The 23,979-nt window shown below is 47.1% G+C and overlaps 2 protein-coding genes across 14 annotated transcripts in view; one reads left to right on the forward strand and one right to left on the reverse strand.

The window, feature by feature from the left end:
- The window catches only part of nrxn1a (neurexin 1a), a 50,785-nt gene extending 46,631 nt beyond the window's left edge, over window positions 1-4,154 (reverse strand). For all 13 annotated transcript variants that reach the window (XM_040176762.2, XM_078103368.1, XM_040176757.2 and 10 more), the window contains exons 1-2: window positions 3,779-4,154; window positions 1,237-2,697 (exon numbers count right to left, since the gene is read on the reverse strand). In XM_040176762.2, the coding sequence (XP_040032696.2) occupies window positions 1,237-1,969 (733 nt within the window). In that variant the 5' untranslated portion in view covers window positions 1,970-2,697; window positions 3,779-4,154. The remainder of the gene's footprint in view (window positions 1-1,236; window positions 2,698-3,778) is intronic.
- Window positions 4,155-20,667: 16,513 nt separating this feature from the next.
- On the forward strand, window positions 20,668-23,431 carry chac2 (ChaC, cation transport regulator homolog 2 (E. coli)). The gene is made up of 3 exons (XM_040176352.2): window positions 20,668-21,035; window positions 21,246-21,281; window positions 22,686-23,431. Exons 1-3 carry the CDS (start codon window positions 20,901-20,903, stop codon window positions 23,079-23,081), a joined length of 567 nt encoding a protein of 188 aa, XP_040032286.2. The 5' UTR covers window positions 20,668-20,900; the 3' UTR covers window positions 23,082-23,431.
- The last annotated feature ends 548 nt before the right edge of the window (window positions 23,432-23,979 follow it).

Below are 23,979 nucleotides of genomic sequence, written 5' to 3' on the forward strand. Positions count from 1 at the left end.
GGGGTGCCGGGCGAGGTGTGAGGTCAAGTCGGTGACAAAGGGTGCCGTGGCAAGGCCACTCTGCCATTTATGGGCGACGCATTTGCGTCATCAAAATATCAATCACTGAGGCAAAGCTGCGAGAGATCTTTGGCATTGAAAAATAGAAAGGAGTTTTAAGCACTATTGATTAAGTGCAGATTTGATCTGGGATGAACTGAGGCAAATCTGATGACACACACAACTAAGCAGCGGGAAGTGAGCGCATTTTACATTACTGGCCATAACAAGGTAGCTGGGTTCATTAAGCAGCTGCTTTGCCTTTGAAAGGGCCGGCATTACAGTGTCCTGTATATTGGCAGTTGAATTGACCAAAGGGGAGGGGTGGCTCTTGAAGAGTTTCAGACAGAAAATATTTGTTTTATTTATTTTGCCTCCATAAGATGACATATGTATTCTCATACCAGTCTATTTATTGTCACAGTTCTTTGTATTTATGTAGTACCTCTGACAGGATACTTTTTTCTGCTATTAAAATGCATAACAACACACACTTTATATTTTACACACACGCACGCTCACTCACGCACACACAAACTGAGCATCTTAACCGGCTGCAAGCTGTTTAAATGAATGGCAGGAGATGGACTGTAAACACTGCATTTCTGCACCCTATGTATTGTACTTGTGAAGGCCATTTACAATCAATGCCAATCCATTAACACAGGCAGCCAGGTGTCTCCGATGTGACAGCCACTGATTTCAAGCCCCTTACACTAATTCTAATTAATGTCACTCAACACAAGCCAACAACCACATCCATACTGGATCTATGTGGTTATGTTTTGCCAAACACGCCAACTGAGCCCAACAGGTCTTCAAAGCTGCCAGCCAGGAAATATTGACAGTGAATTTCAGGCATTTAGACTTAAATCTCTCCACTTCCTGTAGACGGGGCTCAGCTTCCTGTGTTTAGGAGGTACATCCAAAATTGGGAGCCAATGGCAGCCATAAAGAAAATCTATATCAAAGGCAATCAGGATGCATCTCGCACTGTTTGCGGATGCTGCTGTTGCATAACCATCAATTCAAGGCAACTGTGAAGGTGTGAATGAAAATTAGATATCTGCAGGTGTTTGACGTTTATGGTAATTTGGAGATATGGATCGCGAAAAGTAGGTTTTTAATTTTTTTTATATGTGTACATCTGTAAAGGATGAGATGTATATGATGGGTCAGCATGATTCTGGGGCTTACCTTCGCTGCAGTCGTTGCCTTGGAAACCAGTGTCGGCGCAGTCGCAGGCGGCCTGGCCGTTGACCACGCTGCACACCCCTCCGTTCTGGCACTGGTGATCCGGACCACAGCCAGCTGTTACCGTGACGCCCTCTGAGCTCTCCAGCGACGCCAGTGAGCCGTTGACGCTCACCGCCGTGATCCAGCCACGGAAGGCGGGTTGTTCCCTGACCGAAGGGGACGTGAGACGCAAGGGCGAGGAGTGGAGCTCTGGTGTCACCCCGCCCATGTAGGTGTGGCTGAACACTGTCATGTCTCTCCTCTTGCTCTTCACTTCCGCCCACCCCTCCAGTCGCCCGTCGACCTCCAACGAGGTGTTCCTCCAGTCCCGCTTGACACGCACCGCGTGCCAGTGGCCGTCGCTGACCGCCACGCCCGACTGCAGTTCCGCCGGCTCGGCGCAGAAGATGGAGAAGCGCAGGCGGAGGTGGCCGTGGAGAAGCAGCAGCTCCAGGAAGTCGCAGAAGCCCTCGTCGTCCAGGTAGAGCAGTAGGCCCTCTTGGCTGTGAGTCCGCAGGCTGAAGCTCAGCACGCTTTCGCAGCAGGCGTTCCACACCGGGAACCGCCCCCACTGGCTGGACACGCCGCCAAACTCCAGGACCTCCCCTTGGGCCTGGCCCCCCGCGCTGCACAGGCACAGCCCCAGGAAGAGCAGGGGGGCTGCCACCCAAACGCACACCGCCATCACAGTCATACACCCACTCGCTCTCGCACACACACACACACACACACACACACAGACACACACACACTGGAGGAGACGGAGGCTAGAGCTGGGGTGTTCCCTCTGGCCTACAGCTCATGGTGACAACTGTTGGGCCACTTTGAAGAAGCCTTCTCTTTGAGTCTCAGGTGCGCCCCGCTTTTCTTGCCAGTGCTGTTAACAATTCGAGGCTCCTACTCGATACGGCTCCAGAGGGGAAAAGAGGGTGGGGGGGTCAGGCAGCCGCTCCCTCCCTCCTTTAAGCACGCTCGAGGAATCTTCTCTTGCCCCGGCCTCTCGCTGGTGTCTTCTCCGATGTGTTCGACGGCTGCTCTCTATTCAGTCTTTCATTCTTTACTTCTGACATACGAGATTTCGGGTGTGCGTGTCGGTGTGCACGTCCGTGTGGGCGTTAGATAAGTGACGAATAGGACGTGAACTCCATCTCTGTGCCCCAGATAGGGCCCTATCCCCCATGAAGGCAACTCCCCACGGAGTATGACTGTGTGGGTCGGTGTGTGGCTCACACATTGGTAATGGAGAAAAATGACACCGTCATAGCAGAATTGTCCCCCCCCCTTCCTCTCTGTCTTTGTGGGGTAAGAAGTAAAGTGTGTGTGGGCAATGTATGTGTGTATCTGTGTGTGCACGTAGGAGTGAGGTGTGTGTGAGCGCGTGTGTGTGTCTTTCACTGCCACGTCATCACTCTCTCCAGCGACCTACAGAGAGACAAGAGACGGCACAATCAACCAGGGTCACACAAACCCACACACACATGCGCGCACGCACACATGTAAACACTGATGCACAAACTCTCTCTCTCTCTCTCTCTCTCTCACACACGCGCACACAGCCGGAGCCCGCTATTATTCTCAAATTACTCTCTCTCATGCATTTTGTGGTCTCTCTCTGTCTCACACACACACACTCACATCACATTGCCACAATACACATGTAATATATAACCCAAATCAAGACAAAATGAATTAATCTGGATCTTCTTTTTTAATTCCTGTTCCAGTGCGGACACGTTGACATACACGTGCACAAACAGCGGCCCCTGAGCCGATCTCCCATCATGCCGCAGGAGATGTTAGATGGTGGAATACCTGCGATTGCCTCAACCTCATAAAGCATATATATTTTAAATAAAATATGGCACTATGGTACTTTTTGCTTTAAAAAATAAAGAAATATATATGTATATATATAAACAAATAAATAACGGTTGACGGTGGCCACCTTGTGTGAAATAACATCACAAAGAGCGGGAGCAGCATTGCGCTGCGGCGGATGACTCAAACCGCCTGGCTGGCTTCATCGAATCGACGGCACCCGAGCTCATTGCTAAACACTTCAACACTTTCGGTGCGAAGGTGCCTGGAAATAAAACTGCTTCACGGTGAATACGGTATATACAGATGGTTTTGTTCTCCACGAATCTGTGATGGGTGGAAAGCGCCGACGTCCCGGTTATCGATGGACGGGGTGAATGAATGCGGTTGAAATATCGATTTTCGATTTGCGGCCATACCTTCTCTCCATTTTTTTTCTTCTAAACACGGCGCCCGTTACTTCACCACAGCGGGGGTCCAGTCTCGTCACCTGCACCTCGGCACTAAACTACAGCTTAGCTAACCGGTACCACGGTATTCAGGTTTGATCAGAACCCGGTATCGATGATGTGGCGTCAACTTATAGGTTATTGATGATAATAAATAATAATAATAATACATAATACCAACCCGACAGCGGGTTTCCCTCTATGCGAGCGTACAATGGGCTGGAAAACCGACTTACCTCACGCACATCTCGAGGTTCCGTTGCAACAGTGCGGCGCGCAACTCATCGATTTCCCCTTTTCTCATCTGAGGGGGATTAAAGGGGAGAGCACCTGTGCGCCTGGTGGTAGATAGAACCGGTCTACCGGACAGGGACAAAATTATCACAGGCTCGCCTGCAGGCGACAAGGTGCTATCGCGCGCTCTCTCTCCCTCTCTCTCTCTCTCCCCCCGTCCTCTTGAGGAGGAAAAGGTGCAGTCTGATGCTCTACGCGAGACTCGGCAAGTCCCGTGATCGCGCAAGAGAGGAGACAAAAAGAGTGTGTGTGTGTGCGTGAGCGCGCGCGCGCGCGCGCGCGCGTGTGTGTGTGTGTGTGAGAGAGAGAGAGAGAGAGAGAGAGAGAGAGAGAGAGAGGTGGAAGGGATGGGCGGGGCCGCGCACTGCTGCAGCACCTTGGACAGCGCACACTCATCGCCCGCACGAAACAGAAACGCAATTACCGGAGGCAGAAATAAGGCAAAAAACGGGGTAGATCCGAATGATTAAATCCGCGAGTGACAGTGACGATGGCTCTTACCTCTCTCGTGCGAGGTATCCTCAGTATCTCTGTCTCGCACAGTTACACTTACACATATAACATTATCTTAGATGTATGGATGGACAAACCATACACCATACACCATATACTGTATGCATTGTGGTTCGGAAAGACCCTTTAGCTGAAATATAGGGAAGTCTTTCACAACAATGATGTTTATTGAATGCTGTGCCTCTTTTGTTGCAACAGTTTGAGTTGCTCAAGTCTGTTTCCTTTTCCATGTTACATGTGTATGGTAAGTGTGCAAAAGACTAACTGGTACGCAGAGAGCATCAAGCCATATACCTGACACCTCTGGGGTGAACTTTGACCTCTCTGTGACAGCTGAATGGGAAGAAATCCCTTCAGCCAAATTGCCAAATGGGCTGCATGAAAGCTTCCCCGAAGGGCATCCACATACGGAGATCTCACGAGGTCTATTGGTATTTGTGTGCTGTACTAACGTTTGCAGATGTATCATGTATTCACATTCATGCTACATGCATGCTGTATGCTCAAATATACACCATGCATAAATTATCAGCAAACATACAAAAACACAGAGAGCTTTTCTTTGCCTCAACTCCTGCTGTGTTGAGCCCATATCAGAGGTGCTCTCCCTTGGGCTCCCGGGGCCAGCTGCTGATGCGAGAACCCCGCCCTCTCTCTGGCTCTCTCTCCATCAATGTGTACATGGCTGTCACTGACTAGCAAGCAGATTTGCTTTTCTCCTTTTACATTGGTTAAACACTCACCTTCATCGAGGGCTGAAGCTGTGGAAGGAGTATATGGAGCAGGTAAACTAGGAACCGGAGGATGGGACCATACTGTAAAAACAACAGACCTGACCTGATTGGAGGTGTTGCTTTCCAGATGTACTCTACAGAAACAATGAATGGAGTGGCATTCAGCAAAAAATCGGTATATATATATATATATATATATATATATATATATATATATATATATATATATATATATCCTCCAGCAAAGCAGGCAGCTGGAGGAGAAGCAGCTTTAATGGTTGAGCCACGGTGTATTACGTGGTCACACAGCTGGGACACGAAGGCTCAAATTGATTTGAGCAACAGATATTGGAGAGAAATGAGTTGACCGGAGAGACCAGCGCCGGCGTAAGCATGCAGTTGTGCTTCTTGTTCATTGTGTGCTCCTTTGTGCGAGGGGACAGTTAGAAAGGGAAGTGGGGGAGAATGAAACTGGGAGGAGGAAGACGAGTTACTATGGAAACTATCAGCAGCACCTGGTTTCCAATTGGACTGACCACGACCACTCCTCAAACCCCTTTAAATTATACCCCCCACCCCCATTCGCCGGACAGGCTGACCTTTTGGACAAATTGCATTATCAAATAATAACGTTCTTTCAATCTCTTCCCCGTGCAATGAAAAACGTGAAGGAAAATTCTGGTGAAAACCCGTTTTCAATGACATTGACACAGAAAAGGTAGAAATCCCATGCAGAGATTTATTAGAGTGGTGATAAAATATTGCAAAATTGAAGTGAATTTCCAGGATTTATAGAAAGAAAAAGAGACATGTACTTTAATAAATCTTTAATAAATCTACTTTAATAAGACATGTACTTTAATAAATTAATCAAATTAATTGCAGTAAATGTTTTCTGGGTATAAATTCACGTTTCAAAAAATACAATCCATTTTCAGAAAGCGATTTGCTAAAGTAACAGATATACTTTGAGGCCTTTTGTTGGAGCATTGCTTTTGCTTGACGAAATCATAATAGAGGATATTATTACGTGTAATGATTCTGACGGAGAGAGCAGTGAACTTTGGGTAACTTTTGTGTTTTTTTTAATAGATTTTGGAATGAAACTTTGTAGCCGATTAAGATAACAATGAGCGAAGTGGCCAGGCGTAATGGAGGCCTAATTCAGCATGCTGCAGAGCAAGTTATCTGTTTCTGCAAGAGCCATCAAGGCGTGATGTGATGCATCATCAGTCTGTAAGAGGCACAGGGAAATGCATTATACCATGAGCATTTTAAATTGCTGCGACTCTATCAGCCAACATTAACGGTGACAGATATGGGCCGCCTCTGATTGCATTAGTCTTTATTGAATGATGAGGCGGAGGAGCTCCATTCTGAACATTCCTCCAACTGCGTTTACTCTCCCTCTGCTTCTTCTCACTTCCCCTCTCCCTCGCTCCCTCTGACAGGCTGACAGCAGGCAGTGACCCCTGACTCTTTGCCTACTCAGCAGAGAGAAGGTCACTGTATACGTGTATGTGCCTGGGTGTGAATACATATTTTGTTGTTTTGTGTGCGCATGTGTCTGAGCTGTGAGCAGAGAGAAAATGTACAGCCCAAAATAAAAACCAATCTGTCAGCATCCAGTGGGTACGTGTGTTTGTGCATCCATATTTCGCGCTTGCATTTAATGTCGGTTTGTGTCGCCGTGTTTGGAGCTGAGCTGGAGACCGCGAGGTTTACCTAGCTCATGCCGTGAGTGGTGACAAGTGGCGCAGAGGGGGGTGCCACATATGGAGAAATCACAGTTTTGAAATGGCGGCGTGATACAAACAGTGGTGATAAATGCATGTACCGTAGAATAGTTGCTGTGTAATTTTAAACACCGTACTTACACAGTGGTGAGACCATATGATTACGTAAGGCTATCATTTTACGAGTCAAAGACACACCCCTGCTTTCATTCACAGAGAGATGTTGGTCTTTGTGTAAGTAGAATGGGTGTATCTGTGCATGCGCATAAGTGAGTTAGTGTGTGTGGTGTTTGACAGGCAACCACCCTTTTCTAAATGAGATTAAATAGGAGGTTTGTCTCTAATCGTGTTGTAATGAGTTTCTGTGTAGCTCATACATTTACTAATTCTACTTGCCAATAGTGCAAACAGCCACGTGGGCATGTGTGTATACGTGTGCAGATACGTGTGTGTACGCGTGCCTCTGTGTGTGTGAGCTAGCAGGGGTCACCTCCCTGTAATCTTACTCTCATTTATAACAATAGCACTGAGCTGTCCTCATCAAAGAATTGCAATTTCTAAACACAAATAAAATTAGCTCATGTGCACAAACATGCACACATGGCCGCTCACACAAGTGTACGGGCACAGGAGACAAAAAACGCGCTGTCCATCTGTGTATAGATCTGTGTGTCATTAGAACTCTCAACAAGCATTAGTATTGATCATCTGACCAGCAGATGGAGAGTGACCGACAAGAGCCAAACAAAGCCGGTCACACTGTGCTTGTGAAGTGAGGGTGAAGAGGTTGAATGAGAGGGGAGAATGTGTGTAAGGCGTTTTCTTGCTCAGTGTGGCCAAATGGAGAAAAAGAAAATTCTCAAGATCTAAAGCTCATCAGCACTTGCACCACTGAGTTACATCCGTGTTTGTGTGGGTGTGCATGTGCAGAGTTGTGAGTGTTTGTCTGTGCTCATCAGAGTGACTCTAAATCTTGACATACAAGCACCTGCTGGTAGTCATGGCGACGCAGCCATTCTAAACCGGCAGCTTCGCATGCCCTACAGTAAAGGGTCAAAGGTCGCAGCAGTTTTGTGCAGTGGAACGGACTTCTACAGGGGATAATAAACAAGCAAACCAGTAACAAGGACCACATTGTCACCTCTCCCCTTCAACCTTTAATCTTGTGACCCTCGGAAATGTCATGATAACTACACAGCACACAGGGGGAACACTCGAGCACCATAATGCCTGAAGCTATACAGACTTCACATAGCGGAGAACAGAGCGAAGGGAGGGGTCATTTTTAGTTGATAGATCTGAATACCTGATTCCATTTACTCTATGGCGATAATAATGCAGACACCCAAGCTCATGTACCTTTGTTTTTTATCCACGCCAAATTACCACTAAATTTCTACGATCAACTGTGGAAAATTGTATAAAAGTCACCCATTAATGGGGTTCCTCCTTAAAATGATACACCCGCTTCTTTGAAACAGTTGTGATGTTGTTGGAATCGTGTAGAACACTGTTGGAATTTTGATTTTGACCAAAGATGAAACAAAATATTTATATGCAGTTAATAGTTGCCATTACCATTACATGCAAGCAAAGAGTAATTTAGAAGGCCCACGTGATCGGCATTAATCATGGCTTTTAACATATTTTATTAACAAACAAAGACCGTACAAATACAAAAAGTCCAAAACTAAGGGCAGCGGCATTCACAAGACAGAGCGAGTAATGGGGTTTGTTTTTTTACTGACGTGGAAGACAAGGATTGCCTCTTGTGGGAATGTAGCTGTGCAGCTTGAGTTGGCCTGCTGAACTACTTGCAGACGTCGCTGTGTGCAGATGTTGAGTCATAAGGCCTACTCCAGTTATTACCAAATTCTTTATACTTAAACCAGAAATGGCCTTCCCCAAACTGTCCACAAAGTTGGATGCGCTGTATTGTCTGGGTCATCTTTGCTTAGTATAGAACTAATGAAAAACAGCCCTCGACGAAGAGCACACAATGTAGTTTGTATTGATCACACACACAAAGTGTGTGCGTGTAGTTGTGTGAAGGCGCAGGTACGTAGTGTTAGGCCAATGCAGTGACGGGTGGCATGAATTAGAAAGTGTGAGCGGGGAGAGGAGGGTTTCTATGACAACGGGGGAGAACGTCCCAAGTGACAGTGAGATCGTTGAGATGCTAATTGTCCATTTTCAATCCTCCATAAAGTTTAACAGCCACTCTGCTTCCACATGTTATTCTAACGCAGTCACAGAGTATACCTCTGGGATGTGCAGCTATTCCTCTGTCTCTCTATCCCTCTCTCCCTCTTTTATTTATTTTATAATGACACCCAATCCTCCCTTCCCACCCCTCCATTTCCTCCACCTTCCTTCTGGCAGAGAAGGGGAGACTGTGTAAATATCACAGGAGATCTGGAACATATGTGTGCATCTCTCATGAGAACAACCTGGTAATCAAACCCTCTTTCCATCCATCTCTCTTTTGCTCTCGTTTCATTCACCTCGTCCTTGCACTCCTCCCTTCTCTTTCTTCACGCTCTCTCCTCATTTCCTCCTGTCCAAATTCATCTCCCTCCAAATTCCCTCTCCATTTTTGCCCCCCTCCCCTGCCGCTGCCCTCCTCCTGCTCATTCCCTGCTGTTTATCTCCACCGCCGCACTCTCCCAATGCAGTGTGTTTAACCACTTTGTTTCCCTTTAAGATAAAGATAATTAAATCAGCAGCTAAATGAGAGAGAGCGCGCTGCTGGCGTCACCATGGTAGCGCTTTGATGTTGTATTTCAGTGTGATAGGATCAACATCAACTCATCGGTCCAAAACCACTGTTGCACAAATTCACAGATACTGTATGTGCGCAATTCACGCATTTCACATTCAACATACCACCTCCCACCGCATCAACCCCCCCCCCCCCCCAAACCCCCCTGCATACAAAGACAGACTGCTGTCTTATTTCCTGTCATCCAACCACAGCATTCTTTACCGTTGATCTCACCCACTTCCCTTCCTTCTCCTATTCCCTCTCTAGACCTCTCTTCTCTAATCTTGTGCCTCTCTCCCTCTCCGCTCCCCGCCTCCTTCCTCCCTATCAGCAGGTTGCTAGGCAACTGCGCTCCATTGATCTAGAGGAGCACGATGACAAGCTCCCATAACTGTCATGAAAACACACACACACACACACACACACACACACACACAAACAGGCCCACACATGAACACACTATTGTAAATGTCTAGTAGCACCTTTAGAAAAGAAGATGTCCTCACTTATCTGATAACAGGAGGAGAGAAGGAGGAGGGACAGAAGAAGAAGAGGGCTCTTTATGTTGCTAACCTGCTCATACCCTCCCTCTCTAGTTTCCAGCCTCATTTCCTCTCGCTTGCCTTAGCTTTCCCATGTAACCCTTGCCATCCCTGGAAAACAATTACCTCCCCCGGTGGCCTTGCTAAATTTCCAATCCAACACATCACACAGTCACGGCCACCTCATCACTTCAAGCCACAAACTGGTTCTCTTCCATTTGCCCCCCCCCCCTTCAGCGCTTGTAAGGCACGCATGAACTGAAACAAAAGAGGAGATGCTGTGTTGAAAGAAAAGGAGTCTATAAATGGTAAGGGCTTGTAAAATGAATGCATTTTAAATTACAGATAATGTAAATGTCAAAATGTGTAAAATGTGTGTAAATACTTCACTGATGCCTCTTTATTTATCTTTCAAGGTCTCAATGCTTTTATTGACTCTCTTGCCAAGAATAAGATGATACGATAGGTACGATATTGTCGTACAAATACACCAAACACAAATATAAATCATGCTATGACAATTAGCTTACCGGGATATTCTTACCAATCTTATATCTCATGCGTAAACCTAACCAGTCCAACCAACGCAAGTACTGTAATTTAACAGAAAGGAGATGATTAGCATGACTTCAAACAGGGGAAAGCAGCTAGTCTGAATCAGACAAAAAAGCCCTTTTCAACATCATGGCTAAAGCTCAGCCACAAAGCAAGCATGTATGCATCACATTTCAAACATTTCTCTGAGTGAGTTTGTCTCAGATACTCAGAACTGTGAAAATGATGTACATGTTATTATCAGCTTATTGTTGGAAACATGATCACGCTTCAAACCACATGGGATGATAGTCAGACTCATTCATCATCATAGTTAGCGATTGCTATAAAAACGCAAAAGCCTTGATCATTAATCAAGGCTTAATTTGCTCAGTCTGCTGGACCACTTGACACCTGTTATGTTATGTGTTAACACTGGATGACTGACAACATGCACCATTTTCTCACTTTTTGCATAATCTCTGCATAATCGCTCTGATTTACGTTTGAGGAACCAGTTTGACATAAAATGAGACTAAAGGAAGGAAGGATGTAACGCTGAAAAAGACTTCATGGACAAATTAATATTTTGGCCTGATTCTGGAGCAAGATGAAGAGTTGCGGGATCAAACAATTTATCCTGAGGGGGAACATGAACGTCCGCACCAAATTATGTGCCAATCACATTAACATTGACATTGAGACATTGAGATAATAAAAAAGTGTTGACCTGCTTTTGGCCGAAAAGGAAAAGTCAGAGGATTAAAACAAAGTCATGCGGGTCCATCCTCTGAGAACCATGAATAGCTGCACAAAAAGGCAATTGCAATCCATCCCCAAAACATGCAAACATAGATCGTCTTTTTGGAGGTGGCGAAGTACTTTTGATGAATACTGCTAACTTTCTTAGTTGGTAAGGTGAGCAGCTGAGAAAAATATCAACAGAGAAAAACCAATTCATGTTCTTTTTCAGTTCAAAGAAATGTAATAGAATTTGCTTTAATTGTACATTGGGGGGGGAAAAATATGCTTTGATCAAGGACAAAAGGACAAAACTGTCATTCATAATGCCTCAAAGCCATACAGCAAATTATTTCATTTGAAAATTATATTAATGACTGGTTTACCTTTAAGCTCTGAAAAGTAGCAAGGTTTTAGGTCAGACTAAGAACAGCAGATAACTATTTTACTGCAAATAATAAGAAAATGTTCTTTTCTCCGGCGACCAGAACCCAGTGAGTCTGCTGAGTGTCCAGAGCAAAATGTTCCGTCTCCAGCCAGAGTGACACACTCATTTTCATTATCACAAATCAGTCTTGTGCCAAGCTCAACATATTCAGTGACAGACCCATTTTTCTTGCGTTCCCTGCCTTTAAATTCAAAACATCCTTAACATAAGCAAAGGAATACAATGGTGCAAGGAAGGAAGAAAACCTTCACAGGTCTTTTACACCTCTCCATCTCATCTATCCTTCCTCAGTTCTCTCCCTGCCTCCACTGCAAACTCCAGCAGCTTTACGCTGGCTCTTCTCCAGCAATTATCCGGTCGGTTCCGCTCTGACGCAACTCAGACTCCACTCATCATCTTCTTCGTCATCAGCTCCTGCTTCCTCGGGAAAAGCGAGACTCCCTCTCTGACATCAACTCCTACCCATCTCCGGGACTCGGGAATCAGCACCAGCTTTGCTCAAAAAGGTTTCTGGCTCAATCTGGGCTCCATCTCCTCTGTGACTCTTGTGCCGGATTGGCGCCAACACCGGCTCTGCTCTGAAATGTCCATGACTCCACTTTGGCCCCGACTGCATTTTGACTTCCAGCCAGCTGTCCGCCAGCTCTGCCTTTGACTCATCTCTGCTCTTAAACCTAAGACTCAAGGCTGTTCTATTTGCAATCCCTAAACTATGCCAGCGCAGTTATAACACTTGATTTTTCAGCCAAAGTTGTGGCTTAATAGTCGCTACTGATGCTGCAACAGCGAGCTAACCTGAGCCTGTCGTTTAGTCAACCACTCAAGAAATGAAATACCTCAAAAATCTGTCAAATGCACTGTTGTGAAATGTTTTACAGACGTTGATAGTTTACCAAAATTGTATACTATTAACCTCCCCTTGACTTCCCCTGCAATGCCACCATAAGGCAGACATTTTGGGCATTCCTAGGCCTGACAAATGTAGGATGGATCGGCTCTGCATTATCTACAAATACCCATAGTGCCCAGATGAATGCTCATGACCTGAAGTGGTTACCTTTTCATATTTAAGATTTCAAGAATTGTGTAACGTCTGCCACATATTCTGCTTCTGTCGAGATGGATCATTTTTAACTGGGAAGTCCAGCAGCAAATAAATAGCAAAGCAAGTCTCTTCTGATCAGTGTCCTATAACACTTCATGGTTCTCACTCTAACATGCTGATAACTTTGTTACATACTTTGGTTAAGCTTGAGGAAGCTTTAGGGTATTAGTTTCCATTGCAGCAACTGGACTTAAGCCCTATTTATACCAATTTTGGGGGAAAAAGCCCTCAAATCCTGTCAGCAATGTTAGTTCCAAGTGAGGAATACATCTTTGTAGTGGCTCCCTGTTTGCAGCAAGAATAAGAAATGTGTATTTAATGATTGGACAAGACATCATTTTCAAGAGGTTACAATGACCCCAATTTAATTTATCTAAGTAATTAAATGAGGAAAAGAGAGTAATGTTTGAGTGCATTGCTGACAGAGGTTTCAGGCTACTATCAGTCAATGAGGTAAAGTAGCCTGTGGTTCATTATTAAACAAATCAAGATTAGAAATACTTCTAATTTAGGTGTAAAAAACCCCCAATATAGAACAGTGCCCATTACCGTAACTCTCATCTCAGTCAAAAGACCTTTTCTTAGACACGTGCTGGCTTATGTCTGAGTGGATTGTTTTTGCGGCAGAAACTTGTACTCCATCTGCTCGGCTTCTGTCGCTGCTAAGACAAAGGACAACACGGCATTTATCATCCATTAAACCATCTATTTTATCATAATTTCCATTATTACATCCGATTTGACAACAGAGGGCGAATATCAGTTTTGCAAAGCGAACATGACTCTCATTCTGTTATTCTAATTAGTCCATGCTTGTACCGGTCCAACATTCTTACAGATTAATTTTTTGCAGTCTGTGAGAAAACCGAGTCAAAATAGATAATATTGACTTGCTAAAAATGACTTTCTTATCTCACAGTCCTTCGCATCAGTATTAGCAGCTGCTATATTATACGCCAAAGTTGAATCACACTCTACAGTAAGTACAACAGTGCTGATAGATAGTGGCTGCATGTGTGAGCCTGAGAGAGAAGTCTCAGGAGTTCAGGATCTATTAGTCTGAGGCCTCAGAGCCAGAAACAGCTCACTCAACTCTGCTCTGTACACGACTGTCGTTTAATTCCACACTTTGGCCGCTGAGATGGAGTCATTGTTTTGTATGCGCCACCTCTGCTTCTAAAGTGAGTCGGTATGGAGGGGACCTTTGGAAGGTTTTTTTTCAGACCTGAAGGTTAGTCAGCTAGTCCTGCAGGTTGTTGGTCAAAAAAATATAGAGCGGGTTAGGAAGCTAACTACCATGTGAAGATTTTACATGGTTGAAAGAAAACAACTGGAGCAATAGCACAATGAGCAATAACAACAAAATAAATGATTGCCGGCCAGTCTCGGCTCCTTAAATAACCTTCAAAAAAAGTCTTGTGGATGTTGAATACATGATATAACTGGATTAAAGAGAATACGGCTGCAAAAATAATATAACAAGAAAACCCACTCAGACAAAACAGACATGGGCAGTGTACCTTGTCTGAATGGGGCACACTTAAAATGTTGCATTGTTCTTCCGTAACTATGAAGGACTTTTAAAGCAACCAATATGAAATTGGGGCACTAGCGGCCAATGTGTCCGTATTGTCGTTCAATGTTCGTAATTATATATGCACTGCCATTTGTCATTAAATCCAGGGAATTTTGAGCCGGGACATGGAGGACTGCTGCTTAGGAACTCCGCTAAGGTGATGCATTGTTAAGAGCAACAAAGGCTGCGTGAGAAGAAGTGTAGAGAGATGACTGGCATGCATTGTTGGTAGAACCAAATATAAATAAATTAAACCTTCGTTCTAACGTTGAGAAGGCTGGAAATGAGCACTGGTCTCTTGTTAATTTGAACTTGAGAGCTCGGAACAGAAAACTTGCAAGCTTTTTTTAAGGTACTGTACTGTGTTATTGGCGTATTAACTGGCCCTGATGTGTAGAATGATCTCTAAATATCAAACAATATGTTTAAAGTCAAGTGTAGAATTTCTTTAATGAAAGGAATCTACTAAAAATAGTTAAATAAATAAGAAAATGCTGGAGCGTGTCTCTTTCTTGGCCACTTCCCCAATGAATGAACAGAAGACCATGCAGGATGACACCAAGAAGGTTTAACCAGGGTCCTGGAGTTGGTGCAGCACAGAAACTGTCAGGGGTGCTGGTGGAAGGCAGGACTCAGACGCAGAGTTCAACAGGAACACAAAGGACTTTAATAGTCAATGGTCAAAAATCCAAGGGGGCAAAAACACACAGGCATGAACTATGGGTATCCAAGACAAAGACAGGACATGCGTGGCTAAAGACAATGACGCGACAAGTGACACAGGAGACACACGGCTTAAATACACAAGGGAGGTGCAGGTGATTGGAACACAGGTGGAAACTATTAGACGAACACAGGGGATGACGAGACAAGGCAGGAAGTGAAGTTACCCGGGGACACGAGTGGCACAAAACTACAAAATAAGACAGGAAGTGAACCACACCGTGACAGTACCCCCCCCTCAAGGGCCGACTTCCAGGCGGCTCACACTAGAGCGAAACAAGGGGTGGGGGGGAGGGAAACCCGAGACGTTGGTCGGACCACCCGGGAAACTCTGGGGGTCGGCCCGGCGGGCGGCCAGACGAGCGGGGAGCCTCTGGGGGTCGGCCCGGCGGGCGGTCACCAATCCGGCTCCGGAGCGGCGACTGCAGGGCACGGAACGTCTCTAGAATGGCAGACTCTGAGACACGGAACACCTCCGTAGTAGTCGGCTCGGGGACACGGAACACCTCCGTAGTCGGCTCCGGCTCGGGGACACGGAACACCTCCGTAGTCGGCTCCAGCTCGGGGACACGGAACACCTCCGTAGTCGGCTCCAGCTCGGGGACACGGAACACCTCCGTAGTCGGCTCCAGCTCGGGGACACGGAACACCTCCGTAGTCGGCTCCAGCTCGGGGACACGGAACACCTCCGTAGTCGGCTCCAGCTCGGGGACACGGAACACCTCCGTAGTCGGCTCCAGCTCGGGGACACGGAACACCTCCGTAGTCGGCTCCAGCTCGGGGACACGGAACACCTCCGTAGTCGGCTCCAGCTCGGGGACACGGAACACCTCCGTAGTCGGCTCCAGCTCGGGGACACGGAACACCTCCGTAGTCGGCTCCAGCTCGGGGACACGGAACACCTCCGTAGTCGGCTCCAGCTCGGGGACACGGAACACCTCCGTAGTCGGCTCCAGCTCGGGGACACGGAACACCTCCGTAGTCGGCTCCAGCTCGGGGACACGGAACACCTCCGTAGTCGGCTCCAGCTCGGGGACACGGAACACCTCCGTAGTCGGCTCCAGCTCGGGGACACGGAACACCTCCGTAGTCGGCTCCAGCTCGGGGACACGGAACACCTCCGTAGTCGGCTCCAGCTCGGGGACACGGAACACCTCCGTAGTCGGCTCCAGCTCGGGGACACGGAACACCTCCGTAGTCGGCTCCAGCTCGGGGACACGGAACACCTCCGTAGTCGGCTCCAGCTCGGGGACACGGAACACCTCCGTAGTCGGCTCCAGCTCGGGGACACGGAACACCTCCGTAGTCGGCTCCAGCTCGGGGACACGGAACACCTCCGTAGTCGGCTCCAGCTCGGGGACACGGAACACCTCCGTAGTCGGCTCCAGCTCGGGGACACGGAACACCTCCGTAGTCGGCTCCAGCTCGGGGACACGGAACACCTCCGTAGTCGGCTCCAGCTCGGGGACACGGAACACCTCCGTAGTCGGCTCCAGCTCGGGGACACGGAACACCTCCGTAGTCGGCTCCAGCTCGGGGACACGGAACACCTCCGTAGTCGGCTCCAGCTCGGGGACACGGAACACCTCCGTAGTCGGCTCCAGCTCGGGGACACGGAACACCTCCGTAGTCGGCTCCAGCTCGGGGACACGGAACACCTCCGTAGTCGGCTCCAGCTCGGGGACACGGAACACCTCCGTAGTCGGCTCCAGCTCGGGGACACGGAACACCTCTGTAGTCGGCTCCAGCTCGGGGACACGGAACACCTCCGTAGTCGGCTCCAGCTCGGGGACACGGAACACCTCCGTAGTCGGCTCCAGCTCGGGGACACGGAACACCTCCGTAGTCGGCTCCAGCTCGGGGACACGGAACACCTCCGTAGTCGGCTCCAGCTCGGGGACACGGAACACCTCCGTAGTCGGCTCCAGCTCGGGGACACGGAACACCTCCGTAGTCGGCTCCAGCTCGGGGACACGGAACACCTCCGCAGTCTGCTCCAGCTCGGGGACACGGAACACCTCCGCAGTCGGCGGCGGCTCAGCCCCCCCCATAACCCACCCCGTAGCCCCCCCCTCAAGGGCCGGATCCCAGACGGCCCTCAAATCACCAACGGGAGGGTGGGAGAGGACCATGGGATGGGAGGGAGGGAGCCTGAGTCTCGGAGCGGGGACTGGCCGAGTTGGGGGCATGGAGCGTGGGACCGGAACTGGTCGGGTCGGGGGCATGGAGCGTGGGGCCGGAACTGGTCGGGTCGGGGGCATGGAGCGTGGGGCCGGAACTGGTCGGGTCGGGGGCATGGAGCGTGGGGCCGGAACTGGTCGGGTCGGGGGCATGGAGCGTGGGGCCGGAACTGGTCGGGTCGGGGGCATGGAGCGTGGGGCCGGAACTGGTCGGGTCGGGGGCATGGAGCGTGGGGCCGGAACTGGTCGGGTCGGGGGCATGGAGCGTGGGGCCGGAACTGGTCGGGTCGGGGCCATGGAGCGTGGGGCCGGAACTGGTCGGGTCGGGGCCATGGAACGTGGCGCCGGAACTGGTCGGGTCGGGGCCATGGAACGTGGCGCCGGAACTGGTCGGGTCGGGGCCATGGAACGTGGCGCCGGAACTGGTCGGGTCGGGGGCATGGAACGTGGTGCTGGTACCGGGGGCATGGATCGTGGCGCTGGCTCGGGGGTCGGGGACATGGATCGTGGCACTGGCTCGGGGGTCGGGGGCATGGATCTTGGCACTGGCTCGGGGGTCGGGGGCATGGATCGTGGCACTGGCTCGGGGGTCGGGGGCATGGATCGTGGCACTGGCTCGGGGGTCGGGGGCATGGATCGTGGCACTGGCTCGGGGGTCGGGGGCATGGATCGTGGCACTGGCTCAGGGGTCATGGGCTTGGGTCGGGAGGCCGGGACGGGAATCTGCTGCGGCCCAGCGCGGGACATCTTGCGCTGCGACCGAGCGGGGTCGGAACGTCGCTGCGGTCCAGCGCTGGACATTGTGCGCTGCGACCGAGCGGGGTCGGGAAGTCGCTGCGGCCCAGCGCTGGACATTGTGCGCTGCGGCCAAGCGTGGGGAGCATAGGTGGCCTGTAGTCGGACCGCAAGGTCCATTACCCGCTCCCAGTGTGAATCGCCGCCAGACGACCACGAAATGGTCTCCTCCTCTGGGGACCATGTGGGGGGCGGCGGATGGTGACCCAGATGCCTACTGAGGGCTCCAGAAGGGGAGACAGAGTAGTATAGGTACCCAGCTGGAACCCCCGGGAGGACCTTTCCCCCATTACGAGCAGCCCGCTGGAGACTCCGTGGACCGCCCATTGCCAGACGGGTTCCCCTGAAGTCTTCCAGGGGAAAAAACTCGGCTGAGTCCTTTTTTGGTCGCGTCATTCTGTCAGGGGTGCTGGTGGAAGGCAGGACTCAGACGCAGAGTTCAACAGGAACACAAAGGACTTTAATAGTCAATGGTCAAAAATCCAAGGGGGCAAAAACACACAGGCATGAACTATGGGTATCCAAGACAAAGACAGGACATGCGTGGCTAAAGACAATGACGCGACAAGTAACACAGGAGACACACGGCTTAAATACACAAGGGAGGTGCAGGTGATTGGAACACAGGTGGAAACTATTAGACGAACACAGGGGATGACGAGACAAGGCAGGAAGTGAAGTTACCCGGGGACACGAGTGGCACAAAACTACAAAATAAGACAGGAAGTGAACCACACCGTGACAGAAACAGGATGAAAATAAATTAAAGTTAGTATAAACATGTGGAAGAAAAATGATGATTGAGGAAAACAAGAGTGAAAAACCAACAACAGTTAATACCGCCGCTGAATTGACACAATTAACCGACTCCTTCAATAAAACTGAGGATTCCGAATGGATTACAACAGATTTAATATAGATTTTGGATGTCATTTAATTGGTTGACACAATTTCTTTTTTCACTGTAAATTGTGTTCACATTTATTTCATTTGAGTTATCTTCATATTTACTGCAACATCTTTTTTTTCTATCTTCCAAAAAAAGAGATAATAAATTGTGCCAATTCAACAGAATAAATAAATCATATCTTGCATCATGAAAACAACCTCCTTTATTAGACAAAAAAAGGCTGTTAATGGGTATGTTCTTATTGCTGAAATGTCTATGTTGTAATCATAATGAATATTCATGCCATAAAAATACCAAGTAAGATTTTTTTGCACAAATGTGTTCCTGACAAAGACAAGTAGTGAACAAAAGGTGACCTCATGGGACAGTTTGTAATCTTTTTGTGGTGTTGATACACAAACAAAGGATATAACAATCATGTTTGCATACGGTTTAAGATATTTGGAGCAGGATTTAGCTTGTAAGTACACAGTCTGGCTGTGTAGAGGTTTATAGTTAGTAGTTAGAGTAGTAAGGGCTCATAATTTTCTTTGAGGGGAAGATAAACTATTTGAAACCGCTGCATTTAAATGCTTTATATTATGGTAAGCGACATCATTTTTTTTATGTGTGCTCCACACAGATTTAAACACATTCCCACCTGAGAGCTGACCTTTAGTGGGCGGCATCATCGCAGCAAGTTTGATTCTGGGGTCTTAAAAAAGGCTGTCTTCACGACAGACGTCTCCTCAGCAGCATTTTCCGGCCCAGTTGCGGATTACAAACCATATATAGGCCCCTTCAAATGGAAGGCTGGTTCGTTACGTAAAATATTTGCCGGCTGGCCCCTCTCAAAGGCAGAAGAATGAGCACGGCTGCAGTACGCGGATCAAACAGGACAGGCCAGACTGCGGCCGTCCACTTTGTTTGGTTCTGAATCAGTGCTCACACAGAATACATGAGGAGCAGAATGTTTGGGAGAACACACAATGAAACACGAGGGGAATAGAAACTCAGCACCCCCTGGTGTCAAGTACTAAAGCATGTATGTTTTTTATGGTTCATGTTTTAAACAATGTAAAAGCACGAGTCATGTCATGGACATTGAAAATACATAATTGGTGCATTTTCAAAGGTTGCCTAAAATATGCTCTAGGAGCTTCTTCTTCTTCTTCTTCTTCTTCTTCTTCTTCTTCTTCTTCTTCTTCTTCTTCTTCTTCTTCTTCTTCTTCTTCAATGAATCATCTTTGATCTTTAGGTAAAGAGAGATAGCAGCGACTTGCTTCGTCCGCTCTATTTGATGTTATACCAGAATAGACAGAAACATCCGGAAATGAAAATTGCCTTCAAAATAAACGTAAAAGGTTTCGTGAGGTTTAGACGGTTATAGTGGTACGACATCGGGTGAGAGCAACAAGATGCAATCTAAAGCAAGCATTGCATTGTGACAACGTGACGAGCACTAGCGACAGAAATTGGTTAGTTAACGTTATCAAAATATGTGCAATGTGACGAGTAAATATTTTACACTGAAAATTCTGGAGCGGAACTCTACGTAGTTACGTAATCCAGATGACTTGACATTATTTTAGTGACTGACGGGGACAGAGTTGAAAAAAAAGTGCGTGTTTGCTGCCGAGGTAACAGTTTAAACTGATGTACATATCAGCGACCATGGAGCCGGTGTCGTTGTAAGACGCCTGTCAGATTCAAAGCGCCCTCAAGTTCCCGTCTAACCGTCCTCTCTCACCGCCGCGGTAACGGTTTAGCTTTAACGTCGCATCATGTGGGTTTTCGGCTACGGCTCGCTCATATGGAAAGTGGATTTCCCTTACGAGGAAAAAATAATCGGTTACATAAAAGGCTTCACCCGCCGGTTCTGGCAGGGCAGTACCGACCACCGGGGGGTACCGGGTAAGGTGAGTGAACGTCATCATCTTCTCGACCCCCGGTCACCCGTGCGGCTAGCTTAACGCTACCTGTTGACGTTGCCTCGCGACCATACGCTTCGTTTGATATTTCTATAGGGTTAGTTACTTATTATGTAATATGACTTTAACCCTACTTTTTACTGGGCGTTACTGTGTGTATCTGCTGATGTTTGCTCCTGGGTCTGTTTCCCTCCACAGCCCGGCCGGGTGGTGACACTGGTGGAGGATCCTGAGGTGAGACGTTACTTTGTAATATAGCTGCAACTAACGAGTCATTTCACTGTCATTCAGTTTTACTTTCTCGTATCACTTTCTCTGCATTGAGTTTTCTGGTAGAGGAAATAGGGGAAAGTGCTCATTCCACTTCGTAAGAGCCTGACGTCGTCTGATTTTCTTTTTCTTTAAGAAATTAAAGATGGTGTTTTTTCCAAATAGATGCTAATTTGTTTTCTGTCCTCCACTGTTTCTATTCTTCTTTTCTAAAGTCACATATATGTATCTGCAAAACACCTACACCCTAAAATAGAAAATAGAACAAAAGGAACATTTAAAGAAACATTAATCCACCTCTTCTGTTTAAATACCTAACCTATAATTAAGATTTGTCACTAGATATCCTGTTAAATGAGTTTTAAATCCTTATGATATTAATTATACTTTTCTATGAACATGATGTTTTTTTTAGAAGACAAAGTTTGTTAAGCCGAAAAGCAAACAATATCTCATGTGACCCATGAATAGTAATAATATATTATTCCCATCTGACGCTCGTATTTCAACCTCCTTGGTAATTATTAGTATATTATTGAGAAATCTGGCCGCATAGAGGCCAACAAACTAGCATTGCAACTACGTGAACAGCAAGATATCGTTCATGGGATTCTACTTAATAGGACACAGTCTTTAAGCTGCGATCACCGTCTGATGTTTTTTCACTGTGGAATGTCACAGTGATACGGATATTTAATTTATTGGCCTATAAGCAGTATGTGAGATACATGCTGAACAAGGTGAACGTGAGTGCCGTACTACTGCTCAGGAAAGGAGATTTGCATCTCATACAGTAGATACAAAGGAAAGGAAAGTGTATTGTATACTGACCTTGGAAGGGAGATCATTTGTTGCAGTTGATGGGAAAGCGATTGAGAGATACAGAGTGTTTTCTGTAGCGAGAACGTGGAAAGCGTCTTGAAAGCATTCGGAGGTGGTTGATGAATATTTCAAAAATCTCCCTTATAAAGGTCAAACTCTTCGTCTACGGCCGCCAGCTTGTAATCATGAACATCAATACAAATGTTAGTATATGCGTAATTCTCATTGGCTGCATTTAAGACATGGCCCATTGGTTTGTTTGCAGAAGTGACCGTATTTGGTTCGCAGAGGAGGAGTGAAATTGATTTACCTTGTAAGGCTCTGGTAGCGGTCGTGATCTATCAAACACAAGGTAGCCACACCCCAAAGCCTACCCCGCTCTAAGGTCTATTTTACTCTAAATGGTATTATTATTATAGCTTTCGGGAAGTAAAATAAGAGAACCCTTCGGCATTGGCCTCACAAGTCAGAACTGGAGGTGGCCGCCTGGCCAGATTCTTTCCTCCCGATGCACACTACCCTTTTTCTTCTTTCCTGTCTTTTAAGGCGTGCGTTTGGGGCGTGGCCTACAAGCTGCCGACGGGCCGGGAGCAGGAAGTGAAGAGTTACCTTGACCACCGAGAAAAAGGTGGTTATCAGGTCATCACGGTGACCTTTCACCCCCGTCCGCCACTTTCGCCTCCGCCCAGCCAGATACTGCTCTACATCGGCTCCCACGACAATCCAGACTACCTCGGCCCCGCCCCTCTGGAGGAGATAGCAAACCAGATTGTCGCCTCTACCGGCCCGAGTGGGCAAAACACGGAGTACCTGTTTCAGCTGGCTGATGCCGTGAGGACAATTCTGCCGGAGGACTCGGACACACATCTGTTTTCTCTCGAAACTTTAGTGAGAGAAAGACTACACAACGGTCAGAAACACTCACACACTCAAACGGGTTGATCATGATTGGATGGATTATTATAGCATGATCAATGGTGTATTACCGGCTGTACTTGTCAAATAGTCTCAGGGTTTAAGGTAAGCACAGGGTCAACAAGGATATTTGTCCGGTACAAGTTTGTCATTAGTGTCACCTTTTTGTCTCATGGAGAAAAAACATCATAAATAAAATTTATTGAAAACAGATTAAAACAAAGATAAGAAATAAAAATACATAAAGGTACTGCAATTTTAACTACAAAAATATGTACGTTGAATCGACTTGTCAACTCACTACAATGTAGAACAGAGCAAATGATGAACGTTTTGTATTAATAAATATATCGTGAGTCAACACACATCTTCAAAAATTGGTCTTTTTTTTTTTTACAAATTCACTAAGTAATATAAACATCTTGTGATGTATATGTGCAAATATATGGGCCAATATTCCAATTACAGCAGGTTTATGTTGTCGAAAAGTGAAACCCATAACTCTTCCCAAACATCCTTACCTTTTGAAGCGCATGATCCTGCTCTGGTAAACATCCTCTCTCTCTCTCACTCTCTCTCTTTATGAGCAAGTTTCAGGGAAGGGGTTAGGGATCATACTAACTAGATCACACGTGGTGTACAGTCACACGAGTCCACCCTCTTCATTATAGATTGTAGTTAAGTTATAATTCTTCTCATTTGGCCAGAGTACGTCTTTGCGCAGTGAACATGTCAAAGACAGCTGCACTGCATGCGTGGGCGACAGCTCTCTGTGACCCAGTCTCTCTTTAACACTCTCTCTCACACACACTCACACACACACACACACACACGTGTTTCTTGGCTGTGGTTATAGCAGCATCTGTACGACATAACTAAAAACTGTCTGCACAAAAATAAGATTCTCTGCAATGTTGGACCTTTG

Source organism: Gasterosteus aculeatus, chromosome 5 (assembly GCF_964276395.1).
Source record: "Gasterosteus aculeatus chromosome 5, fGasAcu3.hap1.1, whole genome shotgun sequence".
In the NCBI taxonomy this organism is placed as follows: Eukaryota; Metazoa; Chordata; class Actinopteri; order Perciformes; family Gasterosteidae; genus Gasterosteus; species Gasterosteus aculeatus.